Genomic DNA, 25,499 nt, shown 5'->3' on the forward strand with positions numbered 1-25,499 from the left:
GAATAGGAAGATATAAAAGATTGCCTAAGTTCTTTTATGTAAGTACTTCTATATTAAAGATGGTAGGGAATTAAATTCACAGAATGGCTTGAGTTGGAAGGGATCTTAAGGAAACATCTAGCTCCAACTGCCTTGCTGCGGATGCAGACACCTCCCACAAAACCAGGTTTCTTAGAGCCCCATCCAACCTGGTCTTGAACGCCTCCAGGGACAAGGTATCTACAGTTTCTGTGGGCAACCTGTTCCAATGCCTCATCACCCTTTGAGTGAAAAATTTCAGCTTAATATCTAATCTGAATCTCTCTTCTTTTAGTTTATAGCCATCGCTCCTTGTCCTGTAACTACTCTCTCTGATAGAGTCCCTCTCCAGCTCTTTGTAGTCCCCTTTGTGTACTGGAATGCTTCTGTAAAGTCTCCCTGGAGACTCCTCAAGGCTGAATGACCCCAATTTCCTCATCCTATTTTCTTCATAGAAGAAGCGCTCCAGTTGATTCATACAAAATTGATTCAGTAAAAATAAAAGCATGAACACAGACTGGTCATGGCAGAAGGTAAAAAGTTAGAACTAGCCCTGTGCCATGGAGCTCCTGCTCTTCTATCAGAATGGATGTAGTTTGACTTTCAGCAAATTTGCATGGGGCTAAAGGTGAGTAGAGGGGAAGGAAGGAGTGATGATGCCAGTACTAAAAATAGCTAGTTGTTTCTATGTTAAGCCGGCAGTTTTAAGAAATGAGGTTGAAAAGATGGTGTTTTTGGGGTGTGGAAAGGATGTTTGATGGGTCTTTTTGTTGTTTTCGTTTTAGAAGTCTGATTTGTAGTTGCTAATTAAAAATGATTTATTTTCAAGAAACACTTAGCTAGCATAAACAAAAAAAAAAAAAAAAGAGACAGCAGTAAGCTCTTAAATGCCTCAGGCAAAATGTATAAGGATATAGAGCTTTTTAGTAGTCTGGATTTGATAGTACTGGCACCATCTATTGGTCTTTTTCAGTGAAATCACTTTATGTTTTGAGTTTAGTCTCTCAAACATCATGAAATCCACAATCACATAGGTACTGATAAAATAAATGAAAATAGCCATTTACAGTGGAAAGTACTAGGAATAAACCTTATTTACCTACTTACATCATATTTCCGGACAGCTGATAGGGTAGGATGTGGAATTCATGCATTGTTTCTTGGAATATTCTAGTTCCAGGCATATAAAATCTTTATTTTTTTAGTAGTGAATATTTTATCATTAATTTTTTTTTTAAAGAGAATTTAAAAAAAGGAAATAATAGCTAAATGAAAACTGGTTGTTCCCTAAGCAGAGAGAGAATTGGAAATAAAAATTCGGAGAAAAGAATATAAAACAGTCTTAGAAAGTGAGTGTAAGGACAGCAACAGGATTGAATGCCTGTCAAATGGAAATCTAAGCTGAGACTGATAGTTTCTTAGGCAGATAAAGTGACACAAAAATACTGGGCATTGGGAATGTATTTAAAATGATATGGAAAAGGAATAAAATCAGGAAAATGAAGTCGGGCAAATGTGCAGTGAGCTGAATTTGGATTTATCTTTGCACCTCTGCTGCAATACCATACAGCCATATGAAACAGAGGTGTACAGCACAGGGCACGTCCCTTGTTGTTCAAGCTCTGTTTGGTTAATCTTCCTTGCTTGTTTGATGACAGCTTTTGCAATCCAAAATTATACAGACAAAAAGAAGGAAAGCAGCCCTACTCAAATCCTAATCAAATCAAAGAACAATAGTCTTTCTGCCTTTCTTCATAAAATATCTGAGAGGGGAGAACAGCCTGTACAGTGGCAGAACAGGCTTCTATTCTATTAGTATTGCAGCTTAAAGACCAGATATCCTTTTCCAATTTGTGAAGTTTTTACTGGGGAGCATCAGGGTGCATTCTGTACCTTGACTACTTAGAGGCTACAACTAGAAGAGAGGCCTTGTTTTGCTTTAAACATTTACAGAGCTGGATGGAATAGTTTATAATATAGGCAGAAGTAAGCCCTTAACATCAGTAATTTCACACCAAAGATGGCAATGGCATAATGATTTCTGAATACATTTCATGTACCTTAAATCAAATGCCCTCTGGTCTGCAGTTCAACAGCCATATTAATATTGATACCTTACTGTTTTTCCTCTGAGGCGCAGGATGAAGTATACATAAACTTGTTTGGAAGAACCTTTGTTTTGCTGGAAGCAAAATGTATCTGTATAAATAACTCTTACAGACTTGCTTATGCACCCATTTTGTATATGAAGTTTTCCCCCTCTCGCCCCTCCATTTAAACAGAGCTTTATTTAGATACACAATTGCCTTCATCTAAAATTCAAAAGACCATGTGATTTTTAACATTAGGGTGCAGGATGGTGTGCACTTAAGTGTAAGATCAACATCTTTCAAAATTTACACTGTAGCAAATCACTGCTTTATTTCTCTGTGGATGTTGCCCACTGTGTGGTTCACAATGCTGTTCTCACACAGAGATCATTTAGGTAGTTGTTCTCAAATGTGGCGGTGTTTTCTTTTTCTTTTTTTTCCTGTGCCCTTCACTGAATTGTACTAAAGAGAGAACACAAATGGCATCACCTGAAGATGTAGTAAAACCACTCAAGGCCAGTTGCAGAGAAAGGAGAAAAAGCTATGTAAGTGCTACCAAAAGTGTATGCTTCTGCAGCCCTAAGTAGGAGAAATCCCTGAGCATTGACTTAGAATGCTTCTCTGGACCAGAGAGTGAGATACTTGAGCCAAGACTGTAATCACAAGCTTTAGGAGACACTATTTTTGCTTGAATTAAGTATTCTTTTGTCTGAAGTAACCTGTAACAGATAAATCTCTAGATATAAATAACCTCTATGGCAAATAATTCCTGTACTTACTGTGAGAGAAGATAGTGGGATGTTTTTCTGTGTCCAGTGGACCTCACGGATCAATGATCATGTTTCTTGTGCAGCCAAGTGAAAAGTAGTGCTTTATCACATCAAATAGATTACAGTCTGCAAAATAATATTGCAGTGTGGTTTTTTATCAGAGGAGAAAACCCAGTTTTCATGACATCCTGAAGGAATCCCCAAATCCTCTATGCTTCACAGACAGGTGCTTTAGGTACACTGTGATCTGGTTATACCAGCAGGATCTGGTCCCACAGTCCCAGTTTATAAATATCTTTGCCTAGAAATCAGATAGCAGCATTTGCAGGTGTGAGTCATTAGTGCAGGAGACACAATGATGTGTGGAATAAGCATGGCTCACATCCAAACCAGCCCACACACTTTCATCAGCACCTTGAAGTCTGCAGCACAGACAAAAATCGAATCTTTCAAGTCAGTCTGCTACAGCCTACCCAGTCCTAAAACTCAAATGTGCAGTAATAGGCAACACAGTGCTTTTCCTCATGCTCTGTCAGCCAGCAGTGCTCAAAAGGCAGTTTTAGAAGACAGTAATTTTCTTAGTTAATTGCTATAATTTGAACTAAATAGATGAACATCCTTTCTTCACCAAAATATCTATTCTTAATTATTTTTATTTCTTTTAACGTGAGAGATGGCATTCTTTGTCACATATTTTCAATAACAAAGACTTTGGACTTCTTAGTGTTATCAGTGTCACGTTAAAAAACAAACAAAAAAACCCTTTTGAATTAGTGGGAAGAAGACATTTACAGTCCAAGGTTATTTCATTTGGCAAGGTAGTTATTAATTTTTATTTTTAATTAATTTTACTTAATTTAATGAATCTTATACTATTAGACATTCAGGTTGTAGCATCAGTATTGTTGCTACCGTTTCTTTGACTTTGCAATATGCAAGTGAGTATTTTAACTTTTTTAGCCTGGAACCCCAGACTAATCCACTTGTAAGTTCTAAAGAATTAGTGAACTGCTCAAACTATTACTTTGTTATACTTTTAAAAGTTCATTAGCTGATAGTGGAATCTGTTAATGGTATTCACCTCCCTGACTGCAAAGTTCATGGAGTCTATAAGGAAGAAATCGGCAGGTTCCAGAAAAGCACTTATCATAAGGTGCTGGTACTAAAGAGAAATCCAGATGTCATCAAAGAAAGGCAAACAGGAGATGTTTAATTCAGGAATACATCTGACTTACCTCTAACTGGTCTGGTACCTTGTGTCTAATGAGGACTCTGGGCAATTGAATTCAAAAAGGCTTCAAGTTGGTGGTTTTTGTTTGCCTTAATCTAGGAAAAAAGAGAAGTGGATTATTTTTCACATAAAAACAAGGTTTTATTCTGAAATGGGTACGTTTTCAATATTGCAAATTGAATCATTGTTTATCTCCCTCAACTGCACATTTTACTATTTGCTGGATAATCCTTTTTTTCCCTATATGTGTTCTTTTCTTACACATTCTTTTACAGTTGTGTCTCTAAATCTTACCAAAATATTGCATATATTTGTTTTGCTTATTGTCATTAAAATTATGAATAGTATTCAAAGTTCTATGCAGAGATTGGACATTCTTGTGCATGGGCAAAAGAGCAAGGTGTGAGATTTGGGTGTTCTGATAGATGCAGAACAGGTAGAGAAAGTAGAAAATGTCAAAATGATCAGGCTGTCTAACAGATTACATGGCTTCACAGAAATTCTGTTAATATTTATGCTCAGCTTCTTCCAACTGGTATCTGTCTGGAAAGGGTGAAATATATTTTAATGTTAGTCTGCCTCCTATGAAATTGATACTGCCTGAGCTGATGAAAATGTCCTTCAGGCATCAACTACATTTCTACACCTTTAAAGAAGACAAAATTCTATAAATTATAACCACACAAACCCAAGTTAAAATGTCGGAGGTATAGTAAGTCAGAGGCAAGCCCATAGTAATATAGATGAGAGCAATAGTTGGTTTGTATCCTTTTCTGCTGTTCCTTTAAACTATGCTTGCAATGAAAAAAAGTAGATAATATAATTGCTCAACACATTAAAGTAGTTTAATTTTAAAAATTTTTTTTTACCTATATGCTTTATGATGGTCTTTCAAAAGCTCCCTTTGTTTGAAATGGCTTTTTTTCCCTTGTGATTTAAGAAATTATTCTAACCTTAGACTACAAAGAGTTATACTGTCTAGATTTTATAGATACTTTCCTTCTAGCAAACATTCTGTCACTTTGGATGGAAGCTGTTCTAAAGAAATGTTATGAACGTACACTTCTCTTTTCATATACGAACTCAACGTGAAGGGTGTGTGAGCTGCTTTTTGTAGACAGATTTCTAGGCTTTATTTCACCACTTCATATGAAATGCTAACACTCATAATGGGATAGATAGAAATTACACTACGTATTGTAAGGATTTCAGTCTGAAAATACCCTAATATAAACTAGTTCAAATTACTGAATTAGCGTGGTCAAATTGAGATCACAACATTGTTGAGTTTGTCCAATTGCATAATCAATTTTCCCAGTGTGAGAGTCCAAGTACTTTTACTTTATGATAAAAAGGAAATATATTGCTTTTTTTTTAAACAAAATTAAAAAATAGACTGAAAATGCACTATATTTCTTAAAATTATTTTTCATCTTAAGAAATGGAAATAAGAACTGGAACAGCTTTCTCTGAATAAGTACATGGAGAGCAGGCAAGCATCACCGTTATTAAGTCCCGTGACATTCAGTAGCAGTGATTAATCATTAAATACACACAAACTGAAAAAAAGTCAAATGAAGAATACCGCTGGCAAATTTCCCAATGTTCAGGAGAAACTTAACTAAATAACGTAAAATGTCAAAAATAAAATGCAATTTTGTTTTGTAGTCATGCTTCTATGTATCATGAAAGTTCAACAAGGTAAGGTGAATAAACACAGAAGCATCTCAGTGGGAAGAGAGATGGTGTGATAAAAGTAACGGTCCCTTATGCTATTATGTTGACCTTTCTACTATTTCCACTTCTTTTTCCATCTGAGTGTAAAGCTTTTGTAGCCTACAAAATAATAGAAGTGTTTTGGTTGGCAGGAGTAACGTAAGGTAATACACAAAGAAATATAGTTAGTGTTCAGTCTCTTGCTGTCTTTTAAGCTATTACCAAGTATCTGTCTCATTTGCATAAGAAAACTTGAAATGTTCTGTGAAAACAGAAGCAAACCTTTCCATCCTCTTTGGAGTAATGCTTCGAACAATGGGCAGTCAGAATAGCTAACTTTAATTCCTACCTGCTAAAATTTAACCCAGGGAATCTGGTTTTTTTTTTTTTTTTTTTTTTTTTTTTTTTTTTTTGTATGAGTCTCAGGCTTTTGTATTCCGTTTGGGGGTTCTGCCAGAAAGGGAGGACTTCCACCGAGAATGCCTGCTTCTCTAAAGCAGGAACTCAGTGTGGCAAAGAATCAGGCCTCTACAGTCAGCTCTTCCAGAAACATTAGCTCTGTTAAAGTTCAATATGAAAAAAATTACTGTTTGTGTAACGTTTTCTCCAAAATCACAAGACTCCTTTTGAAGTATATGAGAGAAGAATAAATACAGAGTAATATCGCTGTGATGTCAGTGAGGGCTGCTATATATATATATATATATATATAGATGAGCGAAGTTCTTTTTTTGGTTAAACTGCATATGGTATTTATGCAACAATAGGATTATCTATGCTCACAACTCACAGAAATGCATGCCTGCACTCTGACTCAAAAGACAATTTAATTTGTAAGAAAGCTGAAAGACATCTTTATTCAGTCTTGATGAAAGCCAACAGTCTGTAGAAATGGTTTTCTGTGTGTACACTTCAGTACTAAGACTGCATCAAGAAGTGTACAAGTATACCTTGTTCTCATTTTTGGTGAGAGTTTGGAGTTGGTAACTGAACTGTAAGTAGAATCTGAAAATTACATTCTCAAGGAGTGTATGTGGAATTTACCCATTTTTTTTCAATACCATTTAATTATCATTATAGGTTATTATGTATAGTTCTCTGCCACAGATCAGATACGTGAAGCAGTCTGGCAAGGCAAAACAGAAATCTGCAATTGTGTTAAATGAAAAATCAACTTCAAAGTGATGTCTATTAATCCTTCTATACAGATTTAAAGTTCTGATCTGGAGCTCTGTTTTTTTTATCAGTGATAGTGTCGGTCTTCACTGCTCTTACTCTACAGTAACATCTTAGTCTTATGCAGTGACATTTATAAAGCTTTTATAACTACATCGTCAAGCAGGTGGGGTCCAGTGATTCAGGCACGGTGGGAACCAGGAGCTTTTCCCTAATTTTTACAAAGTCTTTCTTTGTGACCTTCTTCATCCCCATAGATAAATCAGTTAATCTTTCTTTGGCTCAGTTTTCCTGTCTCCAGAAGAAAATTATGACATGATATTGCTGCTGTAAAACCTCACTGCTTGTCTTCCAAAGTGCTTTGACGTACTGAGATTTAAAACACTGCAGAACTGCCTGCCAATGCTCTTATACAATAACTGTGGGCTCCCACACCTAGGGACCAGTCTCTGGTGGCTCGTCTTCCAACAGTAGAGAGCAGCCAGGCACTAACAGCCCCTCTTGTCTCTTTGGAAAAGATTACATAGGTAAAAGGTTCTCTGTGAACCCTATCGACTTGTCTTTTATTAAGGTGATGGTATAATTTGAATGCATCAAAGATGACTGACATTCAATCTTTGAAGGACAGAAAGTTAATTGCTGAGTAGGTACTGCAGTTCTGAGGACACTTGTGTCTGTCCCGTGATGCTGTTCATTCGTGTCCATTTCAGAGGAACGAATAAATCTGCCTAGCACTTCTCTTATCAGGCTTTGCCACAAAGAACGATGCACTGGCACCTTTCAAAACCAATGGATGGAAACACTGGAAACAAACACTGGAAACAATTTCTGTGTTGATTTAAAGCAATTCTGACTGTATGTAGTTGTATGTTCACCCCTGCCATCCAGATCTGGGAGTCCTCCAAAGCCCTTGCAGTGAGGAGTCTCCATGGCTTTTGTAATACAGAAGTGTGTAGGTTCACTGGTTTGATCATATTATGTTAGCTTTGCAGTTCTCGCTTGGGCTGTTCTCAAGGTGTCTTTTTCCTAGCTTTCAAGTTTGATGTGTCTTTGCCAAGCTCTAGGACTGAATGCTGTTTGCCAGGCATGAGGCTTACAGGTGCTTGTACTGTGACTGCAATGCTCCTTCTGGCAATGCTCTTTTATCTTTGACTGCCACCCTTACACTTCCTCATTTTCTGCACATCTAGCTTTAATAGAACCACTCTTCTTCCTTGTCTTACTCTTATCATCCTCTTGTCTCTGATTTTCCTGCTGGAAATCCTGTCTTAATGTCACATATTGAATTACTGAAGGGCGGCTTTAAAGTGCTTGCTGGGACAGAGATTATTACTGGGCATCACTGACGTAGCATGTGTTAAACAGGGAACAACTTCTGATGAAAATAGAATGATCTCTGAGAATATGAGATCACAAGATTTCATCCTAGAATAGTAGCCATTTTGCATATGTTTGAATTTTGGGTGGTGTCCTAGTCTAGCAGAAATGCTTTCATGGATCTCTAGTTTTATCTAGAGCAACGGCATTTCATGTGAGATATTCTGTGGAAATTTACAATGAAATTTATTGATTTTTTCCACTTTATAACAACTACTAAATTCAATGCAACGTTGAAGTGTTTAAATGTGTCATATATTTCTAAGAATAGTTTTAATAGACCCTGACGTTGTTTTTGTGTGTATGACAGAAAATTCACTATGGCTTGTTTAGATTTTTTTGAGCTTTGTCTCCTGCTGGCGATGGAAGGTATGAACAATGTTTAGCTGCAAAATGGCTGGGACAAGATGCCTAAAAATATCTGCCAGAAAAATGAAATAGGATTAGTAGATGTGTATAGTTCTGACTCTATAAATAATCTTACAGGAGTCCACTGTAAATCAAAGTAGATGTGTTCATTTGTTTCCTCACCTCACATCGGAGGTGCCCTGTGCAGGAGAAAGAAGATGAATTTTGTGCTGTGGCAGCTGGAGGGCTGTGAGGAGGGCTGGAAAGGGTCAGAGCTGAAGCTGAAGCTGTACACACTGTGCTCGTGCCCTCCTCAGCCCCTTGGCTCTGTGTGCAGTAGTTTCCCAGTGCCGCAGCTCATGAGGATGGTGACCTACATAGAAGTCAGGTTTTAAAACTGCAATAAGTCTGTTCCTGCAGGCAACGTGTGTTGTAATCTGTCTGGTGACGCAGTTATCTAGTTTGAATGTGTGCCAGTAATTATATGAGGCAGCCAAGCACAGAGATAGTGCTGAAGAAATGCTCCTGTGATCCTTTTCAGGCTGTTTACAGCCACCAATTCCATGTTTTGATGGTCAGCTTTACAAGACTGAGATGGTGCCATCTGTTTGTGAGCATTAGGGCATTCTTATGGCACTGCATAAATAGCCACTTGCAAATAAAAATTTTTAAAAAGGGGAAAAAAACACTGGGGCAATGGAAAATTGATTCAGGAGCCTCTATAGGTTCATGGATGTGAGCGTAAGCTTATGAGCTGAGCTTGTATGCCTATAATTCATGGGATGTCTCTACCAAGCAGAGGTTTAGTCTATGCTTGGAATGAAAAAATAATTTTGAAAACCATTTCTGGGAGCTGAAAATCTAGGTAGTGATCAGGTTTTTATCAGAGGCATGGGTAGCCAGGCACTGCACAGTTGGCAGAAGGCAATAGAGATTGACTGAGCACTTGTGCTTAACCAACCATTTTGCAATCGATTTTAGTTTCACATTTTCAGAATTCAGTAAAATATTTCATTTCAGGAACCTATTTTTAACATTTCAGGAAGTGTTTCAAGGGGCAGCTGGCTTCCCTGGCTTGTTTTTATGTATATTCATAAAACATTTCCAACTTTAATGTAAAAATATTTACTTTACAGGGATATTTTTATCTTTCTAGGAAGCCTCAATTTCCTTGCTTCCTCAGCCTCACCAAATAAACTGTATAAAAAGTGCCTCCTCCGACCCCTGAAGATGAAAGTTGAACCAGACAAGTGTTCACCGAGAGTTTAACCTGTAGTTTCTGTCAGATTGAGTACTCCAGCCTTACTGAGAGGCTTCTTATCTCCATCAGATATCCAAATTGCTGTCTTCTGCGACCACAGACAGAAGGATGCTCGGAGCACGTTGATATTCCTGAGTTAGATTGTATCCATCAAATAGTTATGGTACTGGGTGCTCTCTGAGAATGCTTAGTGCAGGCAAAACAAGCTGTGGGGGAGGCAAGGTAAATGTCATTGCATTTCACTGAAGCTGAATTCAGGGCTGCTTTCCAGCCAGCAGCATGAAGCTAGCATTTTTATCTCTGCAGTGTGCTGCCATTGCAGCACTGGCTGTTTTTCATGATTAGCAAATAACTTTCTGCATTGCAGGTCTGCATGTGTGCTGCTTTCTCGTGTCTATCATTTCTGTCATTAAAAATAGAAGGATACAATGAAATCTGCAAATTATATTTCATACTAGTTTGTAATTGATGTAAAGCTTGTACTCTTTGAGAAAATTGAATACCAAGGTTAGGAAACTAAAGGCTTTTTGTACCTTTTCACGAATAGACAATTCCAAAACTTTATTACCCATAAGACACCCGATTAGAAAATAGCCTTATTTCAAATTTTGAAAGTAGGAGCTAGCAGAGAGATTTTTTTGGGGCAGCAGAAAGAGGAACTGTCAGTTCAGTACGGCACCATCTTCCCTAGGCTGTTTGAAGGATAAGTTGGTTGCTCTGAGCCCTGGCATTATCAGAAGGAGCTCAGCCTGGTCCTGTCTGTTTCTCATGATAATAAGGTTTATATCATGCATGAAGTTACTATGACACTCAAGACCAGATCACCAGAGAAAATCCTTATTTTAGCAGTTAAGAGAAACATTGCTAAGTATCTATTAACTTAAATTCTGTCTATATCTTGGCACCAGTGAAAAGCCAGATGAAAGGCTAATGAGTGCTACATCTCAAGGCATTAGAATAGCTGTCCCAACACTGACAATTGTGAAGCTGGATATAGAACTTTTGGTCTATACAATTGTGATTATGAACAGAGGAACCATGTGAAAGACTATATTGTGAAATTCTGAAGGGGAACTGGTAGGCTTCATCTGCATTTCAGAACTGATGCCATTAAAAAAGAACAATGAAACAAGTGCACATCTATTTGCAGCCTTCTTGTCCTGGATGTTAATACAGTGGAATTTTGGAATGCTTTGTACTTCCAAATATCAAGCTATTGCTTCAATAGTTGTTTGCTGATTTAAAGATCTAACTTTGGGCATAACAGCTGAAAAATGTGTGGAGATGCTAAAGCCATGGAAATATATTCAGGAAGGAAAAAGTAACAGCGGTCAGGGCAGCCACTTGATCTCTCCATTTTATTTTTCCAGAAAAGATGCATCATCTTTGGTCCTTGGCTAAAAATGTTATTGGTTGCTCAATAGAATATTGCAGCTTCCAGTGCTTATGCTGTTTGTTCCCTTGCTATTTGTGTTTTTGTACTCCTGGTATAAGATATGCCTTAACAAACTAGTAAAATTTAGAAATGAAGAGGATGAGATATTGAATTAATGCCTATTGTTTTACCTTTTTTGTGTAGAGGGTTTCTTGCCCTGATAAAATATTGAACATTTTGTGAATGAATACAACTTCTTAGCTTTTGTACACCATTGTGAACTTGAGGAAGCTGTAGTTGCTGAGGGTTTTGTGCTTGCTGCACTGTTAAGTTTGAAAAAATGTGTCAGGTTACCTGGCCCCTCTATGGCCAAGTAATTCGCAATATAATGTTGTTAATCTGCAGTTATCCGAATGCCTTCTATTTGGCACCAGAACAAATAGCTGTCTCTTCTAGCATCTCAGTAGGTTCATTAGATTAGCTTGTTATTTGGATTGAACATTATTTTAATAAAATATAGTATTATAAATTAACTGATTTTGTTTGTTAATATGCTGCAAGGTACCATGATGAGTCATTACAGCTAATCTTATTTGCTGGAATAAATGGACAAGATATATCTGGTGAAGCTATATTCCTGATGTTTTTATATTCTGTCTATTTGTTTTCTTAGCAATTTGCTTTGTTTAATAAATCTGCAGGCTCTCCTCCTCTCATTAGTTCAAGTTAAATATGGAAGGAAATTTCCTTTCAGGTACACTACATTTTCCTTCCAAAATATGATTTTTAATCTCCTTTAGGCAAGGGGAAATAATTTTATGTCTTTTGAAAGTGGATATGGACTGTTTTTTCCACAAATCCCATGCATGTTTTTTTGCATTAGTATAATTGAAGCATGCAGCACACTCCAGCTTTAGTTTGGGTGTCAGTGATACCTTTACAAGTTCCAGCATCAAGTAGGCTTTACTGTATAATAAAACAATTTGGTGAAACCTATGCAGAGCTTGTGTGGCCCGCCCAGTGCTACGAGAAGAATCGCAGACAGGGAAAAAGAAAACAGCTCCTTCTTGACAAGATCATCTCTCAGAGGCATATTAAAATGACCATGTGTGTTATCTGTGTCCATTGCTGTGACATGCTGCATAAGAGTGTATCCATGAACAGCTATAATCTGTCTTTTCTATACAATTTAGTCTTCTACCTAATTTATTTGCTGTTATCAAAAATCAATACTACATTACCAAAGCATGTGGACTGTGCTTTTATGTTATTATAAGTAAAATGCTTCTATTTAAGGAGCCGTAGTAATAATCAGCAGGAAGGGAAATAGAATTACAGTGCATTGCTATTCTGTAATGTGGTGTGTTGGAGCACCAAAAGGTCTCTAATAGCATACCTGTAACTTCAAGGGAGGAAGAAAGGGTGTTATGTGCCATTTTCTCTGCTCTTTCTATTTCCTCAGTTCTTTCTGTGCATTCCCTTCTGAGGGAAAATGCTCAAAAGGAATCTAGCATAACAATAACAGTTCATTACAGTGTGCGGCTCAGGCAGAAAAGAGTTCAGTGTTGTTACTTAATTTGTTTGGGTGTCAACAGCTGTAACATCAATAGGTTGGAGATGCTTGTAAAGACTTCCTTTCTCTTAAAACATTGCAAAATAAATGAGAAAGCAGTCTTGAGTACTTAAAGTCAAAATGTGATTTTTGTACTCTATTCTTTAATTTTGGATTTAAAAATTAATCAGTTACCATTACAAATGTCTATAGTTGGAATGGTATAACAATTTGCCAAAGATTCTTTAGACAGCAGTTGCCCTTACAGTTCAGAAAATAGGAAAGAGGAATGACAGTAGGCTTTTGTTTTGACACGTGATCTCTAGTAATAAACAGTGATAGTTGATTTACTTGTTATTACGGGGTAGTTCCTCTCTATCTGACAGTTGATTTTATTTTTTTAATACATTTTTTCTTGATAGTTGTCAACATTTATTTTCTTCTACTGATTATATTTAACAGTTTGGTACTTGGTGTCAGTTTTAGTTGTGCTAAACTTTACACAATTAGTTTGAGTTATGAAAAGGATGACATAAGTCAGCAGCTTTCCAAACTCTTGACAGTTCGTGAATCAGCATTTCATGGATGTTGCTTTCTATATAGGAATTGGAATTCAAATTCTGGAAAGTGGTGTTTTTCAGTATTGTATTTTCATCTTACTAAAACTTCTCGTATGCTTTCTATCACCATGACATCACGTTATAATTGAATAAGAAGTTCCAGCATGTGGGCAACTAGTACTAACTTTTACTTTTATTTAATAAAAGAATGTATTGAGTCTTACTATGAAATGTATTAATTATGGCAGGTTTTTGTCAGTTAAATTTTTCTCTGTTCTGTAGCTCTTCCTTGGTCATCTTTTACTTGGCTGCGGTGTTTAGAACTATTACAAAAAAATATAGATAAGTTTTTGTTTCATTTTGTAAGTAAAATCTAAGTTGAAATAGGCAAAATTATCTCAGAGGAGTTCTTATAAGAAAATGACCCCTTCATTGATTGTGTTTCAGAATTTATCTTTCATTTCTTGTACTCTTTCCAGCAGACCTGTTGTGATAGTTGACTTTTTAGTTACCGATTTAGTTACCAATTTAATTGTTTTTCCACGAAGGTAAGGGTTTGTCAAATCCGAAGTGTGTAACTCTTCTTTAGAGGGAACCATGGTGGAGAAAGACTGAAGTGTTTGCAAACTAGCAGTATAGGTGTCTGAAGGAGGCAAATTGTGCGTATTCTGACAGAGTGGCAGCTGTCAAAGTGCAAAAGTCAGAAGATATGAAAATCCTCTTAGAAAACTCATATTTACGCAAGCACAAATTTAGTAGACCCATAGTCTACAGTGTGTTTAAGGAAGATGAAGTAGAACAGAAATTGCTGCAGAGTGTTTTTGGTTCTTCTGAGTGATTACAGCTCTTGGTTATTTTTTGTTGGTTTTCTTTTTTTTTTTTTTCCCCTTAAGTAGTCTTAATAGTCTGCTTCCCTGAGTTAGCAATAACTTCCTAATTAAATGAAGCTTCAAAGACAAAATGCCAGTTTTTCAATGCCAAAACTTCTCACAGGAGAGTACAGCTTGTAGTTGGTCTCTCAGTTGACAAAGACTGGTGAGAAGGTTAGCTGCTGTAACATTATTATTTTTTAATTGGAAAGGATCTTCCGCTTACAAATTTCATTTGTTTATGTATCTGATAACCAAAAAGGAGGAGATCATACATACGACACATGAAGATGATGATGGTGCTACAGAAATGATAATAGTTTTAAAAATTAAACAGATATGCCTTCCTTTGTGATGATACCATTTCAGTGCTTGCCTCATCAAGCATTTTGTCCAAAGGCATTAAGGTCTGTTGAAGCCTTATATCTGTCCTTCCATATATTCTGCTAAACACCCAATGATCTCTTCTTTCACATCATTTCAAGTACACAGAGGGACTTATTATGAGCTCAGAATGCTCCAACTCCCATTGGCTTGGCAAATGTTAAGACTGTCAGCAGCTATAAAATCTACTTTCTACACTTTGAACTGCTCTGCACTGACTACTATAGGCTTGTTATTTTTATGTGGCTTAAATACGTTAATATTATTAGTCTTTAGAGCATATTGCTGTGCGAAATGTACTAATTCTACAGATATTCAGGCATTTGAGTAGAATACTTTGTGTCACTCAGAGCCAGTTTAAAGTATGGTTGGCTTGCATCTCAAAATATTTCCCAGTCCCTCCTGTGCAGTCTTTCTTAATGTATGATGATGCATTAAGGCCCAACTTGGTCCTTTCAGAGAACTAAATAAATATGAATTTTCTTGCAGACCTAAACCTTGCGATTTTTTTTTTCATTCATTTCAACTTAATTTTACCTTGATCTCTCTCCTCTGGAATTTTCTTGAGCGTATCTTGAACCTCCTTCCCCCCATTGAGAAGACAATCAGCTCTATGACTAAGAGTTTTGGGATGGATGTGTTGTGTTATACTCTGCTGGTATTCTGCAAAATCTGTGTCCTCAAAAATCAGCAGGAATGTGACTCAAGATTGCTGTTCTCATTTTTTTCTTTAGGTATTAGAACAAAGGCAGACCAGAAAAATAAGAGCAATACTTCCGTTGGAGAAGCTGCAGTGTCTACATACTTTAATATCGCCTTCAGAAGACAGTTTCTAGACTCAAAAATCTCAGTTTTCCAGTCAAGCCATAGGGAGACCTATGAACTCAAATGCATTTTTTTTTCCTTCCAGTTTGATCTTTGTTCTATCAATTTTCACTGCTTTGTCTGTGATGATTTTGCTTGTACTTAGTTGTCTACTGAAGAATGAGTGGTCTTGAGACTTTCCTGAGAGACGCCACTTACATTTGTCTCCTTGTTAATAACGTGACTGTCTAATTGCACTTGTTTTTAATGGCGGGACATTTCTTTTGGTACTAGGTGATGCAGATGTATCTCCCATTCTGTGGGATTGCCATATCCAATGCCCAGCTATTTGCAGCTTCAAGGAAGGAATACGACAGAAGCAGGGTGAGTAACGAAATGTAAGTAAGTTGTTCCAAAAGTAATGCCTCCTATTTATTTCTATGGAAACTACCTTAGATACAAAGAGCACAATAACACTATTGGATAGAGGAAATTATCAGATACAAAATGCTATTTTTTAATGTAGACATCACTATCAGCTATGCTTTTTTGCCAGTGATGAAAAAGAGCCTGCATGCTATGCTCTTAAAAATCTATATAGCTGACAAGATCATGGCTCGTCTTCCATGTTGCTGTCACCACTGCTGAAACACACCACCCACTGCTTCAGTGTATTCACATCTGTTGTTTGGTCTCCATAAACAATTCAGTAAGTGTCGATGAGTATCAGGGGTGCCATCTTTGTCCACAAGGAGGAATTTGATGGCATACCTTTGCTTCATATGCACTTCAGTTTCAGACACCATTTTAACAGACTGCCCCTCTACTGCCATCTGCCACAGCAACAACATGTAACAGAATACTGGCAGGAAGGTTGAAACTCTACTGCCATACCAGCAATGTCAACCTCTGATGTTGTAGACCAACATAATAAAATAGGAGGCAGTGCTTTTTTGAGCAATCCTCATATGTTGGACCAGTATCAAATCTTCATTTTTTGTTCTTTCAGATTCCAGCTATGTGTACTTTTTTGCTAAGCAGACTGTCTTAATTACATTTTATTTCCAAGGATGCATTTCCAGCAGATCGCAAACTTTACTAAGGCAGCAAGCAGGGAACGTGGGAGGAAAAGCTCATGGTGGTATCTGCTGTTTCCTGATGTCAGTTTCTTGTTTTGGAGTACTGAGACAATTGTACTGGTTGACAGTGCAGTAGAAAGAGTTACATTGGCAGTGATTCAAACTCTAGTAAAACTCCAGAAATATCAAGACTTTGGCACGCTGGATTTGTGATATTCAATTTGTATGTGAATAATTTAGATTCATTTTTATAAAAGTAAACAAGCAAAGACTTGAATGTGAAAGATTTCAACAGCATGTATCTGCATAGGTATGTTACTCATGGTTGCTGATGACATGTAAGTAGGGATAGAATCACAGAATTGTAGGAGTTGGAAGGGACCTCCAGGCTTCAAAGAAGTGAGAGTAACAGTGAGCTCACATGCACTTTGCTTTTTGTTATGACTTTTATTTTTTAAAGCAATGAAATTGTGATTTGGGAAGTTTTTCCCTGATTTTCACACTGAATTTTCAGCTGAAATCCCGTCTGTAGTGTCAAAAAAATCTTACTTCACAAAGCTGGGGAAACTACAGTGGAGTTGGTCCTTGTATTGAGCACTAACATTTTCATTGCTCGGATTTTAGTGCCTTTCATGTATGGAGGCTAGTGATTTCCACTCAGCTGAAAACTAATAGCTCATTCTAATAATGTATAGATGTAAGTAGTGTTAGATATTTGGTCTTGTCTTTTGTCCAGGTCTAACTAATGACTACTATATTTTGGATGTGGAGGTGTGGAGGAGGCTTGGAAAAAACGCTTTTCTGCCACTGTTTGTGGTGGTGGTTTTTCTTTGTTTGGTGTTGAAACAAAATTTTTTGATTGCTTAGAGATTTAAAATTTGCTACAGATTCCCAGTCTTCTGGGAACGATGACAGGCTTTTGAGGAAGCAGCATTTAATCTTTTGAGAGACATTCTTTCTGCAGAAGAGTATTTTTGGATGTTCGCATTTGTCGTCAGAAAATTGTAAATTCTGGTGAGTGGACACATTAGGAAATACAGTTAGAGATGAAGGTATTTTTTCTTAGTGCTTCAGCCATGGAAAGCATAATAAATACTTGTTGCCATTTTATAGGTATATGGTAGTCTGTACTTATGTTTCTGGCCTGTTGATGGTCTTCAGCTTTGGCTGATGATTGAAAATAGTTGGCAAGTAAAATGTGATAGTGAAACCCATATTTTGGCCTCCCCATCAATGAAGACATGAGCAGTGGCGACTTCAGTGACTGTAATCAACATTTTGATGACCACTGCATTGGGAGAGCTAAGATGACTAATGCTTTTATGCTTACCTAAATGGGCAGGTTTTCAGTTTCAGTGGCATTAGCCAGAATAAAGGAAAGAGCTTTGGACCTTTTTTGAACTTGTAGGAAAGAACATGACCTATCATTTTTGTAGGTGATGAAATGAGAAGGGAAGCTCTTCATTTTAGGTTATAGGTTTATATTTTAGGTTTATCTGTATTTCGCAGATAAATTGTTAGTGGTAAAAATGGGATCAGAGCTCTGTTGGAATATAAAAGTATTAATATAATCTTTTCTCTCAAATTTTGAACATACGAAGTGGGAAATAAATGCGCTAGCAAATTCTCTATAGTAAATCAAGTAACTCAATCCATACTGCATACTTGGGGGGTTGCATTCCACCCATTGTTTCATTTTTGGACCAAAATGAAATAGTTTGTAAGATTCCCTTTTTTATTGCTAGGAATTGAACTGTGGTCAGTTTTGAGTATAGAGATGTGTACTTATTCATTTTTCTAGATACCCCTCTGACCACACACCACTGACTGTTGCCATAATCATTAAGAACTTTGTGAATTAAGATTTCAGTTATCACTCATCCTAAAATCAAGACTGCAGAGATTGACTCCTTGCAATGCTCCATACATTTATGTATTCTGTAACCAGTATAAGAGTTCTGTATCCTTGTATACAGGCTTTACTGGAAGTAGTGAACGACCTCTTCGAAGAACAGACTGACTTAGAGAAGATTGTCAAGAAAATTATGCATCGGGCCCAGACTCTACTCAAGTGTGAACGGTGTTCAGTATTACTTCTGGAAGATATTGAATCCCCAGTAAGTATACCTGTACCTCTTGTTGAAGGGTTAATATATGAGTTGTGTAGCAGCTTTTATGTACTGTGGAGAAACTGTTTCATATTGAATGCAAGCATTGGATAGCAAGAATTCTTTCAGCATATAATTCTTCAATGGAAGTTACATAGAGTTTGTATGTGCTTTTATCCAGTACCACTTGTATGAAGAGAAACTGAAATGTATTTTTGATTCCTTCTGTTCATTAAAGGCATATTTAATATGAGGCCTGTAAGTTGCTGAAGAATCTATCAATGTTGTGACCCAGCAGTTTAGCTGTCCTTCATAGTTGCACGTGTGATGGAATTAGTGCTTACTGCAGAGCAGCTAGGACAGCAAGCACAACTTTGATTTGGTTGGTAAAAAAATAAGAGCCTGATTTGTTCTCAATTATTTATTTGCTTGGCTTCTTTCTTTCATGCCATAGCCACCAGGAGGAAAGAAAAATCCTGTCTGTAACTTTGTTCACATTTTACCTGGAACTTAAGACCTTGTTGATGTTTTCAGGCTAATACCTTATCAAGCAGGTGATGCCTGCAAGCAGTTTTAGAACTGTACTTGTTCTTGTGGTAGAAGGAAGCATTTGCATTGAGGTGAAGTGAAAACATTACTTTCAACATTACTGAAGTATTCTTGCTTTTTTCCAATTGCTCTGTCAATTTGATCAGGGAATAACTACTTCATTGCAGAGCTCTTAAGCTGAGCAGGTAGAGGTAAGCCATATGAAACTATCTGTCCAAAGTTGGATTTCATTTTGGCATGAACCTTTGCCAGGACACTTTAAATACTGCCATCCATAGGATATGAGAGCCTCCTTTAGGAATGTAAACATTGTTATGATTGTTGTAATCAGGAGTAAAGTAAGTGGCTACCTTTATATTAGTGTCTCCATTCAGTGTTTTGAGCATGATCTTCCTTCATTCCTACTGATTAAAGCAGTAGTTGAAGCATTCTTTTCTATCCAAGTTTCTTCAGATTCACTGACTCTGCAATTGATTTGCTGTGCATCAGTGAGAGTCTAAATGATTATCAGAGAATCACAAGATAGTTTTTCTGTCATATACACAATTTATTTCCTGGAGGAAAGCTATGATTCTCATTTCATTTAAACTAATAGTAATTAAGTACTTTCCATGGTGTATGCCCTAAATTACACTAGCATTCATGACAGCACAACAAAGCTTTGGATTTCATGTATGTTCTGCTATGTAATTTTAATGTTTCTAGTTTTTCTTACACTAATCTCCCCCCACATTTCTTTTTTAATTACATGATATAGTTCTACTACATTTCTATGTTTGCAAGGATAATATCATTTTTATTTTTCATAGAGCGGTAGTATGTTGTGTTTGTAGCAGACGGTGGATGGCATTTCATTTGTTTTCTGTTCTTAATACTTTTTCTACCACTTAACATGAAAGTTTTTTTCCAGACTGCACACAGTTTTTTCATTCATATAGACCAAATCCTGACATGCAGACAGCTGAGGTATTCAGATAAACCAAAGAGCAACTGACCCTTGTGTTTTGTTTTTTTTTAATTAATCATAAAACTTAGGTTAATTTGCAATAGGAGCATGTTAATGCTCATTTATATGTTTTTTACAAAGTGGCAAAGGAACTATTTTCCCAATTTCCCATTTTCAAAGGGTTAACCTTAATATCAAAATGGATCTCCATAGACTAACTTAACGCGAAGCCATGTCTAAAACATCATCCGTATATAGCATGAAAAACATTTACAATTCAGAACTGAAATGGAAGGTGGATTTTCTTTAGCATCTAAAACCATTATCTATGTTCTGTGTTGCATGAGCTACTCTTAAAATGCTTTGTGTACTGTTGACACACAAGTTCAAGGAAAAGAGATTGCAATTACTGCAAAAGCATATTTCTGTTTACTTCCCTCCCCCCCAAGAACAAAAAGAAAGATTTAGGTAAAGCTCTGTAATTCATATTCCAAAGAGCTCTGAATGGAACCATGCTGTTGCAGAAATGATTTCTGTCCTTCATAATTCATTAAACTATCATTTGATTTGATATTGTTTGTTTTATGAATGACGCGTAGTACATTTTTACATGAATTCTTCACTGAGGAAATACAGATTTAATTCTTTGTTGTAGGTTCATTGGAGAAAAATATGGTTTAAATACAGTAACCTTACATTAGTGTTTACTTATGTACTTGCAATTTTAACAACAATTTTAAATTCCTTTTACTTATGTGACAGGTAGTGAAATTTACAAAGTCCTTTGAGCTGCTATCTCCAAAATGCAGTGCTGATACTGAAAACAGGTTGGTGCTCATGTCTTCTATGGTAATAGATTACTTTACATTTTTCAGATTTAAATTTGCTTGATCTTGGCTTTATTTTGTTATGAATCTTTAGATAGATTTGCTTGAAGATTGTCAGCCTACTGTTTTTACTTGAACAAGATTCCTCTTCGCTTCAAATGAAAAACTGGTTGAATAAATGTGTTAATATTGCTATTCATACTGATATAACATTATATCAATATCTAAAAAGAGAAACCAAGAAACTAATGATGATTTTTGTTATTGAACTTGTGGAAAATACACAAATGTTGTTTTGCATGGTAAATGCTGAAGTAAAAATTACAATTTTTTTTAAATTGTTTGTTGATCTTTTAGAAAATGCTTCCTTACAATTGCATTGAAAGGTTTCCAATAAGATTTGATTTGTTCTTGTCAAGTTGTAAAGCCCAAAAACCTCACAGAACATGCATATGCTAAAAATTGCATTCCTGTGAGTAACTCTGGTGTGGGAGTCCAGTCAAAACAAATGTATGTTTTGCTTAATAGGATCTGTTTTTAAACATTGATAAAGGGCTAGCTGTAAGTAGTAAGAGAGCTATTTGTGGGATTATTGTACTAATGCCTATAAGATAATATTACTGGTAACACAGAAGTTCACATACAAAGTCCTAAATATCAAATAAGTGGATGAAGTTTCAGGGATATTGTGAGAAGGCCTCTCCCATCTTCTAAGACCCTAAATCAATGATTAACTCATATATATTGGATGCAAAATAGAAAAATTCTGATTCTAAATTATAATTTCCTATGTGGAATTGTTACCATAATGGTGTAAGCCTTCTCTCCATCTTGCAATACACAGCAGGCTTGAAGATTACTTTGTGCTTTGCCACGCACATTTTTTTTCAAACAGCTTTTGAAATATATTTATGAATAATTTGCCGCCTTAGTGCTTTTCTTATCTACCTCCAGTGTGGTAAGAAATTGCCACTTCATTAAGGTGAATGTGCATATTGTACTCCAAATTATGACAGCTCCTAAATCTTAGGTTTTTCGTAGACTGTTGTCACGGAATTACAAAATTTACTAGCTGACAGCAGAGTCCAGGTCCACACAGAAAGACATAGAAACTAGATCTCTTTTGTACCCTACCAACCACTGAAGAGATGGATTCTTGAGACAAAATAGGAAAGGAAAGCAAGTGATTTAAAAAAAAAAAAATCACTTTACGGTTTAAACATGAATAAATAATCTGTTTATCCATCTGGGAACTGTAATTTAGTCCCTTTGAGAAAGAGCATCAGGGTAGCAATTGCTCTTTCCTAGGTCAATTAAATGGGTGACAATACATTCCTTTTGTTAGGGGTCAGAGGTGTGAATCAAGAGATGTGGTTGTTATTCCTGTTTTTGTCATACTTGATCAGTAGCCAGCTTAGTCAACACAACTTAGACTGGTGTGAAAATAACCAAGCTGGCTTGTTTCTTGTTACCATAGTTATGTTAGCATGTTACCAAAAAGTAATTTGTAGTAGCCTGCTCTGCCTGTTTCAACTTTTAGTTAGAGACATGAATAAACACATGCCAACTATTAGTAAGATTTATAAAGGTCTATTTCTGTGCATTTTAATGTAAAGACTGCTTTTCTTTCATTTTTCCATCCAGTGGGGGGAGAAATTGGCTTTACAAAGATTAAGCTCAGACTGACAGATATGATGTTACATTTGGATCTAGCACAGGCACAGCTTGAGCTGTTGGCACTATAGTAGGAAAATAAAGGTTAGTTAGGATACAGAACAATGCCAGGAGCCCTTGGCATTTGAGCATTTCTTCTAGTGAGTTTTGCCCTTTTCATTCCATGTTCTATGGACCTAACTAATACAGCGTCGTGTAGAAAAATAAATGGCAAGATGAGTTTCTTCATCATGACTCCAGTGCAGATAAATATTACTATTTTGAAATTTTAGTGGAAATCTAAAGAGATTATAACTAGAACCATTCTCAGCCTGTAAGTTTTTATTTGAAGGAGAAAGTCCAAGGACAACATATTGTTTTAGGTTCTAACTTCTCCTTCTTTGGTTTTAGAATAAATTAGCTTTTCTTTTGTCTTTTTCATCTCTGCATGGTAAAAGTTTACCAGCTTACTCCTTGAAGATGATAATGAATACTCACATCTTTTTTTCTTTGCTGTTGGTTATAAAGAAATACCTTGTGAGACCACATTTGAATTTATCTGTTTGACAGATTCCAGCACATGCCAGGATCGAGTTCAGTTCTGATTCATAAGATACTGTCCTTTATGACAATCACTTTATTCTTGAAGTACAGGTTTTCAGTTTTTCTCTCTTTGAAAGAAAGCTACCTGAGTCTTTGAAGCCTTGAGTTCAGTTTGGATGTATTCTGGGCAGAGATGAGCAAGGGTGCAGGTGCTGTGAGCCATGTCTTTCCTGCACAGAAGGCATCTTTAGTGGATGATGTAGCTGAGATTCCTATTCAATAACTTGAATACCAGAGGCAGTGAGAAGGTGAACAATCTTGGCTAATATGAGCAGCGCAGAAAATATCTGTGCTCCTTCCCAGTTAGTCAGGCACAGAGAAAGTGCAGAAATCCATGTTATTGCTGTTTCACTGCTGCCATCCCTAGGAATGATGCTCACTTCTGCACCACCTCATTCCCTGCAGTGTTTTTATGCTTTTTAAGGCATATTCCTGCCCTTCTAGTCCTAGAGTTGGAAGGGTTTACGTTAATTTAGAGAGAATTTAAGGTAGCTGTGCTTCTGGCTGCCCCTGTCAGAGAATATTGCTTTTGGGAAGATCACAAGAATGCAGTTGTGTGAGGGAAGCCTGCAGCACCACTTAGTGCTCCTAGAGCAGAGTATTCTTTCCTGTCTGGCACATGATGCTTCTGCCTGTGTGTAGGCAAAACAGGAGGCAGCAGCATGCAGCTGCCTGCATTAGTCCAGCAGTCCAGTCACAGCTTTCCACGGAAGGATATTGTTACTTGTGATTTTTAGAGGCAATTCTGATTGTTCTGAGCTGCTGAGAATAGAGCGGGAGCCAGCTGGCTGAGATTTGCATCAGAATTAAACACTGATATTTCCTCTGGTGAAAGTCAAGTTTGTCTCTTCAGAGTGTGGTTGTAAAGCACTTGCAAGGACTAGGAATGATGCAGAACATACTTTTAAAACTTCTTCCTGATTTGAAATCGTTTACTGTTTAAAATGCTGAACAGTTATACTCTAAACCCAATTTAAAGTGTCTTAGATTATAATGAAAATCCAGATTTTTAAGATATGAAGTGGGATCTATGCATTTGAAATTAGATTCTTATCCTGAAAGATCTTTTTCCTCCATTTCTCAAGTATATTGATACCCTCAAATAAATCTTACATCATAAAAATATATTTTCTTACCTAGCTCAAAAATATTTTCGTTCAGTAAAGGCTCCTGTCAAAGTGCATGTGCAACATTTATTGCAGTCACTCAAAATTCTTATCCCAAATTAAAGCTGAATACACTTGGATTTCTTTGTGTAAATCATTATTATTATCTTTATTTATAGCCTTTTAGGAATATTGAGTTTTCTTTCAAAGGAATGACTTAGTTGAATTAGCTTTCAGAAAATTAATGTGGCCAACAAAAATCAATCCTTTTGTTTTGATTGAGTCTTCTGAGCATTTTACTGTGCATATGTCTTCATCTTATCCATTACTTTGAAGTTTCAAGCCATTGTGGTCTTCTCCACAGCTGTTCAATCACTTTCTCCTAGGTAATGTCTCAGGTGTTGATCAGTTCTATTCTCAAAGCTAAGATAGTATGCATACAGATGTTCACACAAATAGCTACTGCTTGCCAATCATAAAAACCTGTTTGTAGTAAGTCAATGAGAATTTTCCTGCTGAGTATATAGGGGAATGGGTGTGGATTTTCAAGGTCTGTGTAGACACTGAGTTTTCAGCACAAGCTGAGGTGATGCTGGTGTGTTGAGCTTACAGTTCTTGTATCTTATGCTTTGTCGCCCTTTAGTAGTTGTGGCGGAAGATGAGTCAAGGAGGAAACGTTCGTGTATTATATACCTACCAGGATCCACCTGCTGTAACACACATTATTGATTTCAAAACTCATTTCACAATACCTTCTACTGCCACTCTGATCTAGCACTGCAGATGAAAATTAAAAACAAAAAACATTTCACAAAGACAAAGAATCATTGGAAGTATGAATTGAAATAACCAAGTTATAAGCCTAATTTGAAAAATTAAAATCTGAAATTCTGTGCTTTCAAGTAGCTTTACAGAGAATTTTTAGTACTGGTTCAGGCTTATCTCCCACAGAGATGTGAACATGATTCTGTTATTGACCCATGTGTCAGTGGATTTCATTATAAAATGTGTAAGTATCATGGGAGATCAATGCTATTTTCAATCAAAGGAGTTGTGTAAAGGAGAATTTTTATATCCTCTTTCAATAAATACTAAAT

The 25,499-nt window shown here is 36.5% G+C and overlaps 1 protein-coding gene and 1 long non-coding RNA gene across 3 annotated transcripts in view; one reads left to right on the plus strand and one right to left on the minus strand.

The window, feature by feature from the left end:
* PDE11A (phosphodiesterase 11A) overlaps positions 1–25,499 on the plus strand; it is a 127,832-nt gene that overhangs the window by 35,935 nt on the left and 66,398 nt on the right. For both annotated transcript variants that reach the window (XM_085228128.1, XM_085228127.1), the window contains exons 3-5: positions 15,826–15,915; positions 18,587–18,727; positions 20,976–21,040. In XM_085228128.1, coding sequence (XP_085084254.1) covers positions 15,826–15,915; positions 18,587–18,727; positions 20,976–21,040 — 296 coding nt within the window. The remainder of the gene's footprint in view (positions 1–15,825; positions 15,916–18,586; positions 18,728–20,975; positions 21,041–25,499) is intronic.
* Positions 1–25,499, minus strand: part of LOC146543967 (uncharacterized) — a 119,023-nt gene that overhangs the window by 17,781 nt on the left and 75,743 nt on the right. Inside the window, exons 5-6 of the long non-coding RNA XR_014884364.1 lie at positions 4,114–4,204; positions 2,888–3,004 (exon numbers count right to left, since the gene is read on the minus strand). This is a non-coding gene — a long non-coding RNA (uncharacterized LOC146543967). The remainder of the gene's footprint in view (positions 1–2,887; positions 3,005–4,113; positions 4,205–25,499) is intronic.

This window comes from Meleagris gallopavo, chromosome 7 (genome assembly GCF_905368555.1).
Source record: "Meleagris gallopavo chromosome 7, MGAL_WU_HG_1.1, whole genome shotgun sequence".
NCBI lineage: Eukaryota > Metazoa > Chordata > Aves > Galliformes > Phasianidae > Meleagris > Meleagris gallopavo.